This window comes from Lathyrus oleraceus, chromosome 3 (genome assembly GCF_024323335.1).
Source record: "Lathyrus oleraceus cultivar Zhongwan6 chromosome 3, CAAS_Psat_ZW6_1.0, whole genome shotgun sequence".
Classification (NCBI taxonomy): Eukaryota; Viridiplantae; Streptophyta; class Magnoliopsida; order Fabales; family Fabaceae; genus Lathyrus; species Lathyrus oleraceus.
In genome coordinates, this window is record NC_066581.1 from 357,872,342 (window position 1) to 357,885,413 (window position 13,072).

The window sequence follows — 13,072 nt, forward strand, 5'->3', positions numbered from 1 at the left end:
GGAGATTTACAAGAGAAGAAGTTATATGCTAAATTGTCTAAGTGTGAGTTTTGGTTAAAGGAAGTGAGTTTCCTTGGTCATGTGATTTCCAGCATAGGAATTGTTGTTTATCCTTCAAAGGTTGATATGGTGTTACAGTGGGAGACTCTGATGTCTATTATTGAGATTCGAAGTTTTCTTGGGTTGGTTGATTATTATCGCGGGTTTATTAAAAAAAATTCTAAGTTAACTTTGAATTTAACTCAACTAACAAGGAAAGGTGAATCTCTTTTTTGGAATCATTGTACGAAGAAAGTTTTTGAGAGCTCAAGAAGAAGTTGATGTCGGCTTCTGTTATGATTTCACCGAGTTTGACTGAGTCTTTTGTTGTGTATTGTGATGCTTATTTGATGGGTCTTAGAGGTGTGTTAATGAACAATGGACAAGTTATGGCTTATACGTTGAGACAACTTAGAGTTCATGAAGAGAATTACCCTACGCATGACTTAGAGTTAGTTGCCGTTGTGTTCACACTTAAGATTTGAAGACATTACTTGTTTGGTTTGAGATTCAAGGTGAACAGTGATCACAAGAGTCTGAAGTATCTTTTCAATCAAAAAGAGTTGGATATGAGACAGAGAAGATGGCTTGAGTTTCTGAAGGATTGTGACTTTAGTTTGAGTTACCATTCTAGTAAAGCCAATGTTGTAGTTGATGCATTGATTCACCAGAATTTGCATATGTCGATGGAGATGGCTAAAGAGTTAGAGTTGATCAGAGTTCATAGATTTGAGTTTGGTTTGTGAAGTCATGTCGCAGAGTGTGAAGTTAGGTATATTAAAGCTTACTGTCGCGGCTGGAAAAATGACAGAGTCGCGACCATCCTTTATTTGTTCCTAAGGAATAGGGAAATAATAATAAAACCTAATAGTTAAAGATGAGAGACTAGGTTCGAGAGTCGGTTAAATAAGGGGGAGGTACTAGAAACCCCTTACCTCTATTGCACTCAATGGGATCCTCCTCTAAGTCTAGGGTCAGTGTGTATTCCTAAGGTATTTGCTCGATTACTGGTTGATTATTTAATTGTTTATTTATTTACATAAGTTATTACATTTAAATGAACGAGAGACCCAAAAAAAAATTATGATCGTACTCGTTGGAGTTTACAACTTTATGCCTACGTACCTCCGCCTTAGGGGAGGGATCAGAGTACTGTAGTCTGTCTTGAAAGTGTTGGTTGGTTGTTTGTTTTTATACCTTGAAAATTCTCACGCATCGGGGGCGGAGAAATGATTTTAGAAAATGCCTCAATACGCTAGGGTAGAGGTCTTATGGTTTTAAGTGAATTTGAATTGATTTTTATCCCTTTATCCCTTGCAAAAGATCTTGTTTTAATTTATTTAAGAAAATAAATTAGCAGTCATAGCCTATGTGATAACCCTTTATCCGGATTTTAATCCTGATTTAACCTTTAACAACCCCTTTATCCCAACTTATACCCCATGTTTTTATCCCGTTTAATTTGAACATAACATTTATTTTAATAATAATATAATAAATATAATGAAATTCTGGTATCAGATATGAGATGTCGAAGGTAATGTCACGACACTAATATCTGAACAGCAAGTGAAATATAACAGACTAAAAAATCAGGAAACAATTGAAAAACGACACAAGCAATTGTTAACCCAGTTCGGTGCAAACACACCTACGTCTGGGGGCTACCAAGCCAGGAAGGAAATCCACTAAACAAAATTAGTTCAAAGACTCTCAGCAAACAACTTCAAGTTACAGTCTTTTCACCTAATCTCTACCCGTGTGATTTCTATCTAAGAACTCTTAGACATGGGACCCTTCTCACTCCCCCTCAATCACAACAGTGATACTGGAACAAATATCAAAAAGAAATAAGACACACTTCTAGGACACGCATTTGATCTTGCTTAAAAGCTTCAATCAAGTAAACAAATACACTCGTACTTCAAATCTTAGAGTGGACAAATTACAACTCAAAAACTCAATCCAATTCACACATCAACAAGATGGATGAATGGCTCATAATTCACAAGCTCACATAAGACTAAAACCCTAATCCTCACTCACTTCATGTTCGTATCTTCTGTGTCTAAAGCAAGGTTTACAAAGTCTTTAAATAGAAGTATTCTAAATGGGCCTGGGCAGCATGAAACCCTGATTCTATTTATTGCGTATTCCCTAAGAAATAGCAGCGAATTATTCCTTTTTGGGAAACAGAATATTCTGGCGTTAAATAGAATGACTCCTTGAATAATGCATGCAATCTCCACATAAGCACACAAAGACTTGCATGAAAGGCGCAACAACAAAATACATAACATTCAGACTGAATGTTCTATACGCACATGTCGTAACATCGGGTTTGTCATCTTGAATAAATCCTACACAACCATATCAAACAACCTGCATAAAGTTGATATCACATGTCAAGACTACAAGCGTGACTTCTTGTGATAACACTAAGTTTTACCAAAATTGATGTCAATTCATAGAACCAACAAACTCCCCCTTTGGAAAAATTTGGCTAAAACAAACAACAGAACACACGATCACAAGAAATCAATAAGAGCATCAGTTCAGCAGCAGAAAAAAAACATACACACGTCACTATCAAAAATAACAACTAGTAAGCACACAAGCACTTGCACATACAACACTAGCAAGAACCAAGTGCTTGTACTCTCCCTCAAGTCCATGCAACTTCCCAGAACATAACAGCTCCCCCTTAAGCCAGTCCATAACAAGCAACAACCAAACTGCTTCACGCAACAGAGAATTCTCCCCCTGTGCCAAACAAATAAACACCAGAAAATTCTCCCCTTATATTAGACAAACAGAGCAACTACAACTACAGCTACTTCTCCCCCTTTTTAGCCAAAAGACCAAAGAGACAAAATAAATGTATATCTTGTCATTAACAGAAATACCAGAAGTTAAAGAGTTACATCATCAATTACAGACACAGCTGTAAGAATTCTGAGAAACAAACCAAAAAAAACAAAGAAATCCACCAAAACAACAACAAAAAGCCAAGAAAACCATAAAAACAAGAGCTAATCAGTAGAGCTTGAGTTTGCAGCCTCTTCATCAGCACTAGAAGCAGAATTGCCACTTGCAACATCATTGTTAGCAGACCTCTCATTAGAGGTGTGGGCTTCAGCTTCTTCTTCATGGCTGACATTAGCATGTTCAACATTTTCACCCTCAGCCTGCTCCAAGCTTGCAATCAAGGCTTCCAAAGACTGTTTTCTAGCTATGGCAACCCTAATCCATTCACCTAGCTCTTTTCATGTCTCCTTAAGCTCAGTAATTGCTCCAACTTTTGAGACTGGCCTCTTCATGGCAGATGTCATGACAATATCCTCGACAAGACTGCCTTCAAAGAGTTTGTAGTGCACAGACAGAGTTGGTTTTCTCCTACTAGGTAAATCATTTGAGCACAGAATACCAGGATGTTGATTCAAGGTAATTCCACAAATCATAGAGGGAAAAGCAATTGGAAGCTTAACTGCATTAGTAGTTGCATGCTTGATGATTTGATCAAACATAAATCTACCAAAGTCAAATTTCACTTTTGTCCCAACAGCAAAAATAAACCTCACAAGAGTATTAGCAATGGTGGAGATATGGTTGGTAGGGACCCAGTTAGCAGCTCCTATTTTATGCAGGATAGCATACTTGACAATCAACTTCCCAGCAGGAAAATGCTTTTTAACAGGCCAAACTTTCATCTGCCTAGCTGTAATCTCACTACATACCTGATTGTCTGTAACTTTTAATTCTCCTGCACCCTCATTGTTTTTGCCTAGAAAATTATTAATAATAGTAGGAGAGAATGTTATACACTTACCCCTCACATACACCTTGCAGAACTCCTTGTTGTTCTTATCAGAAATATCCTCAGGAATGTTAACAATAAATTCCTTGACTAAACCTTCGTAGCATTGAGAAAACCCAACAACAATCTTCAAAAGCCCAACAGCTTTTATCATGTCCATGACCTCCTTGACATCAGCAACATCTTTTCCCAATTCCCTTTCCACAGCTACCCTTTTATGAAGCACAAATTTCCACTTAGCAGCTCCATCCTCAAGATGGAAGGAGATGTTATCCAAATGAACAGTAGGTACTTTAACAGGAGACTTCCTAACAGTAGTTTTCTTTGCAGGTGAGATGTCAGGGACATCTTCCTCAACATCCTCTTCATACTCAGAATCATCTCTGACCTTCCTCTTCTTTACTTCAACCTTGCTCCGTGGTTTGGAGGGACCAATACCATCAGTCTTCTTAGCTTTTCTAGCTAACATAAGTTCAGCCACAAATTTTCCTTTGCGATCTTCATGCGTTTAGCCACACTTGGCTTTATATGATGAATCAAGCTTTCCTCTTGATCATCAGAGCTACCATCCTCTAGATCAATCACAACATTTGCATCATTATGCTTCTTAGAGTGGGAAGCATTAGCAGTGTTAGAGGCCACAGATTTCCCTTTTTCAGACACGGTTTGCCCTAAAGAGGACAACCCTTCAGCAGCCAAGTCCTTTTCAGAACTGAAGGGATCATCACCCTTACAACTAGGTTGTTCAACCTCAGGAGAGGGACACATTTGAGCAAGGGGAGTAGACACCCCCTTCATAGAGTGGCCTTCATTAAGAATTCTAGTAACTAGGTATCTTATAACACGATCAGTATAGTGTGTTCCTTCCTTATTCTTAGTGATAGGAGTTGAACCAGAAGGAATACTATAGGTATTACCTTGATTGGAACATGAAGAAGTGGATGCATCAATGGAGATGGGTTGGTTCAAATCAATGTCTGCACCGGGAATAACAGAGAGAGGAGCAACATCCAGAATCTCATCATCAGGGACGCCCATGGGAGGAACACTAACTTTTGGGGTAGACTTAGTAATTTTAGAAGCGGATGTATCTTGATGTTGTGACATCTCGGAGTTTTTTTGGAAAAGGTAAGGTTGCCCTAGCAGAGGTTTGTGGAGAAGGAAAAGGAATATGGAAGAGTTGGAGTAGGTAATGAGGTTATGGGGGTAGCGTGTGAAGATGGAATAGATGGTATTTCCAAAACAAGGTGATGATTTACCATAATGGGGGGGCTTTATTTTCTGAAAATAGACAATAATTTGATTACTTTTTCCACTCCATATTAATTGCTACAAATTTTCATAAATGCAAATCCCTAATTTCCCTCTCAGGAATTCAAATTGATTTGCATCCAAGACCTTTGTAAAAATATCAGCTAACTGCATCTCAATGGCAACATGCTCTAAGACTACAGTCTTATCCTCCACAAGTTCTCTAATAAAATGGTGATGGATATCAATATGTTTAGTCCTGTTGTGCTGAATAGGGTTCTTTGAGATGTTTATAGCACTCAGTTTGTCACAGTACAATGTCATGACATTTTGTGTGACATTGTATTCAGTCAGCATTTGTTTCATCCACACCAGTTGAGAACAACTACTTCCAGCTACTATGTATTCAACTTCAGCAGTAGACAGAGAAACACAATTTTGCTTCTTACTAAACCATGATATTAAATTGTTCCCCAAGAAGAAACATCCTCCTGATGTGCTTTTCCTATCGTCAGCATTTCCAGCCCAATCAGCTTCACAATAGCCAGACAACACAGATTCAGATCCATGAGTGTATAGCATCCCATAGTCACAAGTGTCATTGGCATATTTCAGGATTCTTTTCACTTGGTTTATATGGCTCACCTTTGGTTCAGCTTGATATCTAGCACATACACCTGCAGCAAAAGTAATGTCAGGTTTGCTTGCTGTAAGATATAGCAGACTCCCTATCATGCTTCTGTAGAGACTTTGATCCACACTGACACCATTTTCATCTTTAGACAACTTCAGATGAGTAGGAGCAGGTGTCCTCTTGTGGCTTGCATTCTCCATGCCAAACTTCTTAACAATATTCTTGGCATATTTACTTTGAGATAGAAAGATAGAATCTTCCATCTGCTTAACTTGTAGGCCAAGAAAATAGGTTAGTTCTCCAACAAGACTCATTTCAAATTCAGACTGCATTTGTTTAACAAAATGTTGAATCATCTTACTTGACATCCCACCAAACACAATATCATCCACATAGATCTGAGCAATCATGAGCTTTCCTCCTTCATCTTTGACAAATAAAGTCTTATCAATGCCTCCCTTTCTGTATCCATTGTCAATGAGAAACACTGTGAGTCTCTCATACCAAGCTCTCAGAGCTTGTTTCAACCCATAAAGAGCTTTCCTCAACTTATACACATGCTTTGGAAGATTTGGATATGTGAATCCCTTTGGTTGTTCAACATATACTTCCTCATTCAAGTAGCCATTTAAGAAGACACTTTTCATATCCATTTGGAACAGTTTAAACTTCAGAATACATGTCACTCCTAGCAATAATCTAATGGACTCCAGGCGAGCTACAGGTGCAAATGTTTCATCAAAGTTAACTCCTTCAACTTGAGTGTATCCTTGAGCTACTAATCTTGCTTTATTCCTAGTAACCACACCTTTATCATCAGATTTATTCTTGTATACCCACTTTGTTCCAATAACATTTATTCCTTCGGGTCTTGGAACCAAATCCCATACTTCATTTCTCTTGAATTGGCCTAACTCTTCCTGCATGGCATTGATCCATAATTCATCAGTTAAAGCTTCTTTAACATTCTTAGGCTCAATCTTTGACACAAAACAGGCATGTGAGATCACTTTCCTTGATCTAGTGGTAACTCCTTTATTTAGATCTCCTATAATGATATCTATAAGATGATCCTTCTGAATTCTGATAGAGGGTCCCTTGTTTAGTTGATCAGCTTCAGGTTCAGCTTGGGTGGACTCACTCTCACTACTTTTATCAGAAGGTTCACCTAGGGCATCATTCAGAATTGTTTCAGCATCGTCTGTGACATCAGTCTCTTGATCATCAACAATAACATTGATAGATTTCATCATAACTTTAGTTTTGGAATTAAAGACTCTAAAGGCTCTGCTATTTGTTGAGTAGCCCAGAAATATTTCTTCATCACTCTTGGGGTCCATTTTCCTTCTTTGTTCACGATCATCCAGGATATAGCATTTACTACCAAACACATGGAAGTATTTGACAGTAGGTCTTCTTCCCTTCCAGACTTCATATAAAGTGGTTGAGGTCCCTTTTCTCAAGGTTACTCTATTGTGAACATAGCAGGCAGTGTTCATAGCTTAAACCCAAAAGTGGTAAGGAAACTTCTAGGCATGAATCATAGCTCAAGCAGATTCTTGGAGAGTTCTATTTTTCCTTTCCACCACACCATTTTGCTGAGGGGTAATGGGAGAAGAGAACTCATGTCCAATCCCTTCAGATGAGCAGAAATCAGCAAATTTACTGTTTTCAAATTCTTTCCCATGATCACTTCTGATTCAGATAACACGACTCTCTCTTTCTTTTTGAAGTCTTTGGCAAAGGTCTTTGAACCCATCAAACACATCAGATTTTTCCCTTATAAAATTCACCTAGGTGTAGCGGTGTATTCGTCAATTTATGATTTATTGACTAAATCAAAAGCAAAGCATACAAAGAAATCGAGTCGCCACCGCACTTTTATTTATCCTAAGGAATGGCTAAAAAGCGAACAAAAGCCTAAGAAGTTTTACACGTAGAAAACTAATGAAAAGATCAGAGAATCTGGGTAAGGGGTTAATTATGCAATGGGAAGGTGTTAGGCACCCAAAACGTCCTAGGTACTCCTAGGGAGGCCTTTTCACACTTGTTGTATAAAAAGTTTATTTGTTTATGACATATTGTGCAAACATGAATGGGAAGATGAGAAAAGAATGTACAATTTTATTATTTTTGTGTTTGAACGGATGAACTCGTTGCCTACGTACCTTCCATGAAAGGTAAGGATCAAAACGCCGTAGTTCGGCTAAAAGATTTCCAAAATATCAGTGGGTTCATTTTAAAACAAGAGCACTAAGGCTTTTCATTACCAATGGGAGAAAACTCAACCTGAATCAACAATCCACCATGCGAGGACGGCTTCAACATACTAGTGAGGGGTTAACCCTATAATAAGTATGGAAGACTTACAATCAACTCACTAAGGATAAGGTAAGATTTACATCAACCACTATGGTAATTGAAACCTATGGCTAATGTATGAAAACATTTAACAAGAATGGACAAAGCCATCAAAACAATTGAATGGGTGAAGTTAATTGATTACGAGTATTCACAAAAATATGGTCAAGGTATGATTAAGATTCAATTCAAAGAAGTGTTATGAAATGTAGTTTGAAAAGTCAAGGACTTAGGGTCCTGGTTTCTAATTTGCAAAAGACATGAAGATGTTTGCACAATATTTCAAAGTTTTTTGAATTAACAATGTGAAAAGGGAGTTTTGGAAACAAAAAGGTGTGGATAACGGAGTGTAAAACTTCTCAGAAAGGTTCACCTCTTGAGATCATATGGAAAATGATTCAAGTGTGTCCTTAGGAATAGGCAAATGAGCAATAACAAATAAGCAAAACAAATGATACCGGATGCCAATTACTGGACTTACACCAATCTCACAACAAAGGTGGATACCGGATACCACTCAATGGATTTACACCAGTCTCCTAAAACAAACAAGGATGTCAGATGCCAATAAATGGACTTATTCCAACCTCCTAAAGCAAAACAAAACAAAAGGGTGGATACCGGATGCCAATCTATTTGGGCTTATACCAATCTCCAAAGAAACAAACAGACAAGGATACCAGATGCCAATCTATCTGGGCTTACTCTAATCTCCCAAAACAAAACAAAACATGGATGTCAGATGCCAATCTATCTGGACTTATTCCAATCTCCAACAGATGATCATGGGAAAACAAATGCCAACAACATGGACTTATAATTGCATCCTCACATACAACAAACAAAAGCACTAAGCAAAGAGGACATAAGAGGCCAATGAAATGGTCTTACACTCAATCCTTCCCAAATCATAGGAACAATGGCCAATTAATGGACTTACTGTTGATTCCTCAATGGACAAACCAAAGATGGTCACAAAGATATGAAATGATGATCATGCAATAATGAACAATTAATGATGATAAATGCATAAAGGCTAACAATCAAACATGTACAGATGAACCATTAAGCAATCAATGATTCAGTTAGCACACACTATATCCAAGCAATTTGGCTCAAACAAAGGGTTAGACTTCAGAGTCAACTGGAATGGGGTAAGTGGTGCTCTTAACCTTAACATTGAGAGTTAAGGTGAAGCAGATGAAAGGAAATGAGGGGTGTGCCTCATTGCTCTTATCCCTGGTCAGGGAGAGCTTCAAATGATAGAAGGTGTGGGAGTTCAGAAAGTTGGAACTCTCTCCACAAGTTAATGACTCTATAGATCTTGGGTTAAGATCCACAATGCTACAACATGTAATGTGAGCAAAGGGATGACACACAGAATAGTAGGAGATGGACTACACATCTCTTTTATCTACCAATTGCCTTATCAAAAGGACTTTTCCTGCTTGGGGACAAAGATAAACAACCACAAACATTGCCTCTTAAGGAGGACTTCAGACAGGTGCCTGGCCACATAACAAGCCAGGTCTTCCAGACTACATGGAGTCAGAGATGTTATACCTCAATGCTCAAGCTATCAAGCAAAGCAAAAGCAAGTTCACAATGAACTATAGAAACTAAGGTACCTGAAAACAATCCAACTCAATCAGTATACAATTCAAAAAGTCAAACAGATAATCCAACAGTCAATAGACAATGTACAATCAACAATCAAGGCTACATTGTGCAAGGCACAAGCTCAACTCAAATGAGCTAAGAGCAACCTACAAAACAAGTCAAAGTTAGTCCATAACAATCAAACAAACCAACTCAAGCCATGTGAATTAATCTCCTTAAAGCCATATGCTTCTTAACCTGAAAACAAACTCAAACATGAGAAGCAAACCCTTAGGCCAAAGCCTAGGGTCAAAGAAGGAGAAATAATCCAAAACAGAACATGAAAATTGATAAAAATCAAGTTTAATCAATCAAGAATAATATCCAAGTGGTCTCATGTCAATAGCATCAACAAATTTCATTTCATAAACAAATCATGTCAAAGCATGCAAGTTGGAATCACATTGGAGCAAACAGAATGATCACAAGCATATTAATTCCAAAATGGCTCAATAAATCTCAATAAACATCATGGCTAAACAGCACACATCAAATAATCAACACACCAAAAATCATGGCATTTGGACAAGTATAAGCATGTCAAAGAAATTCACTAAGTCAAGGTAGGCATAAACAAGTTCAAAGGAAGCACAAATTGATACATCAACTTAAGGCAATCCTAAAGCAGAGATGGCAAGTGATAAATGACTCAAACCAAAGCCAAGACAAACTTCAATGTGTCTAGAAAACATGTGCAAAATTTCAAGCTCATAGGATAAAGCATAAGAATTTCCCAAATCATGAAAGTTCAACACTCATCAAAAGTTCAAACATGACAAGCCAGAAGAAAAAATCTCAAACAAATTGGAAATGGATCCAAAAATTCCACAAGAATTCATGATCAAACCTAACATCCAGAAGAAGCAACATGCAAAAATTCAAATCATTTGGAATTTATTTGGCAAAGTAAATAAAATAAGCAAGTTGGATAAGAAATGGTGTGACACACATTGTCACACCTCCATTAATCACATCATATCTCAACAACCAGACATGCTAAAAATACAAACTCAAAGCCAAAAGATCAATCAAAGTGTTTAGATTAAGCATGTAAATTTTCGGCTTCATTGGATTAATCATCATCATTTCACAAATAAAATGGCAAGCAAGGTGCAAGGTATGACATGCAAATATAAACCCTAGGCCAAAAATAATTTCAACCGTGCACAAATTCTGGAAAAATAACCATAAAATAGAAGACATCATGAAGATCATTGTGCAAAAAATTTCATGTCAATTGGATGAGTATTTTAGGAGTTATGAATTTTTTAATGAAGAGGAAAATTAAAAAATGCATGAAACAAGTAGTATGAACATGGAAGGCATACAAGAGAAAATGCAAAAGCCAAATATGTGAGATGTCTTTGGTCCGGATTCGAACCGTGTGTGCATTTGAACTTGGCGCCCTCATAAGTGAAACGCACCGTTTCACTTATGCTTGTGTGGCAGCGCAAAACAACACAGACCAATCAAAAAGCCACGTTGTAGCCAGGTGTACCAATACATGAGCATAAACAAGATTTCACATGCAAAACACGCCAATGAAGATCAAAATGGATCTGGAAATAGAAACCCTAGTTGGTCATCACGTGCTCATCATGTTCATCATCATCAAGATCCAATCATTACAGAAATTCACCAAACATATATCAATCGAATCATCATTCAACACACATCAATAATCCAGCATCAATTTAACCTAATTCTAACTGTATCAAATGAATCGAGCAGAGAAAGTTTCACATATCAACATTCAAATCAACATAACAACTTCAATATCGCATGAAATCAATAGATCTAAAGTTCATCATACTCTATGTTCCAAGATCTACAAGATGCACATCCTAATTTCATGAATTGGAGCAATCGAAAACTGACCTCTATGAAGATGCAGAATTGGATTTGCTTGATTCAAGTCCTGGAAACGCGAAACAGATGCTCTACCAAGCTTGAATGAATGAATGGATGCAAGATTTCAGCTCAACAGTGCTTGATTCCTCTTGAAATCTCAACTGCCATGGGAGGATGCAAGTTCAACAGTCCACGATTTGGCTTGAATTCTGCAGGATCTGGCTTCAATAATCCTCAATGATGCTTGCAGATGATGAACAGCACAAGAAATAGGCAAGGCTATGAAGAAACTCGATGAAAAAAGTTGAGAGAGTGTTAGATACCCAAAAGTGCTTATTTGAGCCATCAAATATGGGTATCTTTCATTCCATTTCCTTGCTAAAATGTCGAAACCACCTTTGTTTCAGATGAAATGCAATGCAATGATAATCTATCTTGGTACCTTTGATTTGTGTGTTATTGTGCAGGAAGTAGCCATGAAATAATAGAAAATGAAGACACAAGAAATGTGGCAAAGGGATCAAATGAAACAAGCATTCATCAGCTGCCTCGCTAGGTGAGGGCTGTGGCGAAGGACTCGCTAGGCGAGCGTCCAGCGAGCGTCCAGCGAGAAGCTCCAGTATTTAACGGAGGCAAACATCACCACACTCGCTAGGCGAGCTTCCAGCGAGGAGTGTGGCGAACGCGTCCAGACTTGGTGAAAAGCGCAGCCAGCACTCACTCGCTAGGCGAGCCATTAGCGAGCTCCCAGCGAGCATTCCAGTAGCAAAACCTCTCAACCTCGCTGGGGCGAAGGTTGAAGCGTGTCCTTCGCTAGGCGAAGGTTTTGTTCGCTAGGCGAACATGACAGTCTGGGAAAGGCTGTTTCTCTGGGCGCAGGTGCCTCAGGTGCCTCAATTAGGGGCTCGCTAGGCGAGCCATTCTGCTCGCCTAGCGAGCATGATAGCCCAGTAGCTGCTCTATAAGTAGCAAGTGCCACTTTTTGGAGCCATACCTTGTTTTTCCATACTTTTGTACTTTTTCCAAATATTTTTACAGCATTGTTCCAAGGATCTTTTGTGACCTAAAAACCATTTCTCTTCATCTCTTAACCATTTTTCACAAAAAGAAGGTGGATTCCCATCCAATCTCGATTATTCGACTCGGATGTTGATCAACCTTCTTCCGAAACTTGCCGACCAAGCTACCATGAAAATGAGTAGCTAAGTCCTCCATTTTGTCAAGGTTAGATGTAGATGATCATTAGCTTTGTGTGTAAATGTAAGGATCTTCATTTGTAAACTCTTTAATGGTGAATATATGATGAAAACTTTTTTCTTATTCAAAACTCTTTGTGTTGGTTTATGATCGAGAGATGTTTACCAACTCTTAACCTAGGTTTTCATCCAAACTTGTTTGTTAGCTAGAGATAGTAATGAATGATTTTGTTCACTATAAGGTTGAACCAAAAAGTTGTCATT

The 13,072-nt window shown here is 38.1% G+C and overlaps 1 protein-coding gene across 1 annotated transcript; it reads right to left on the reverse strand.

Annotated features, from left to right (window-relative positions):
- Window positions 1-3,071: 3,071 nt before the first annotated feature.
- On the reverse strand, window positions 3,072-4,963 carry LOC127131280 (uncharacterized). The gene is made up of 4 exons (XM_051060209.1): window positions 4,423-4,963; window positions 3,869-4,318; window positions 3,339-3,823; window positions 3,072-3,227 (listed from the first exon to the last, which is right to left on the reverse strand). The coding sequence occupies exons 1-4, from the start codon at window positions 4,961-4,963 to the stop codon at window positions 3,072-3,074; spliced, it is 1,632 nt and encodes a 543-aa protein (XP_050916166.1).
- Window positions 4,964-13,072: the final 8,109 nt, after the last annotated feature.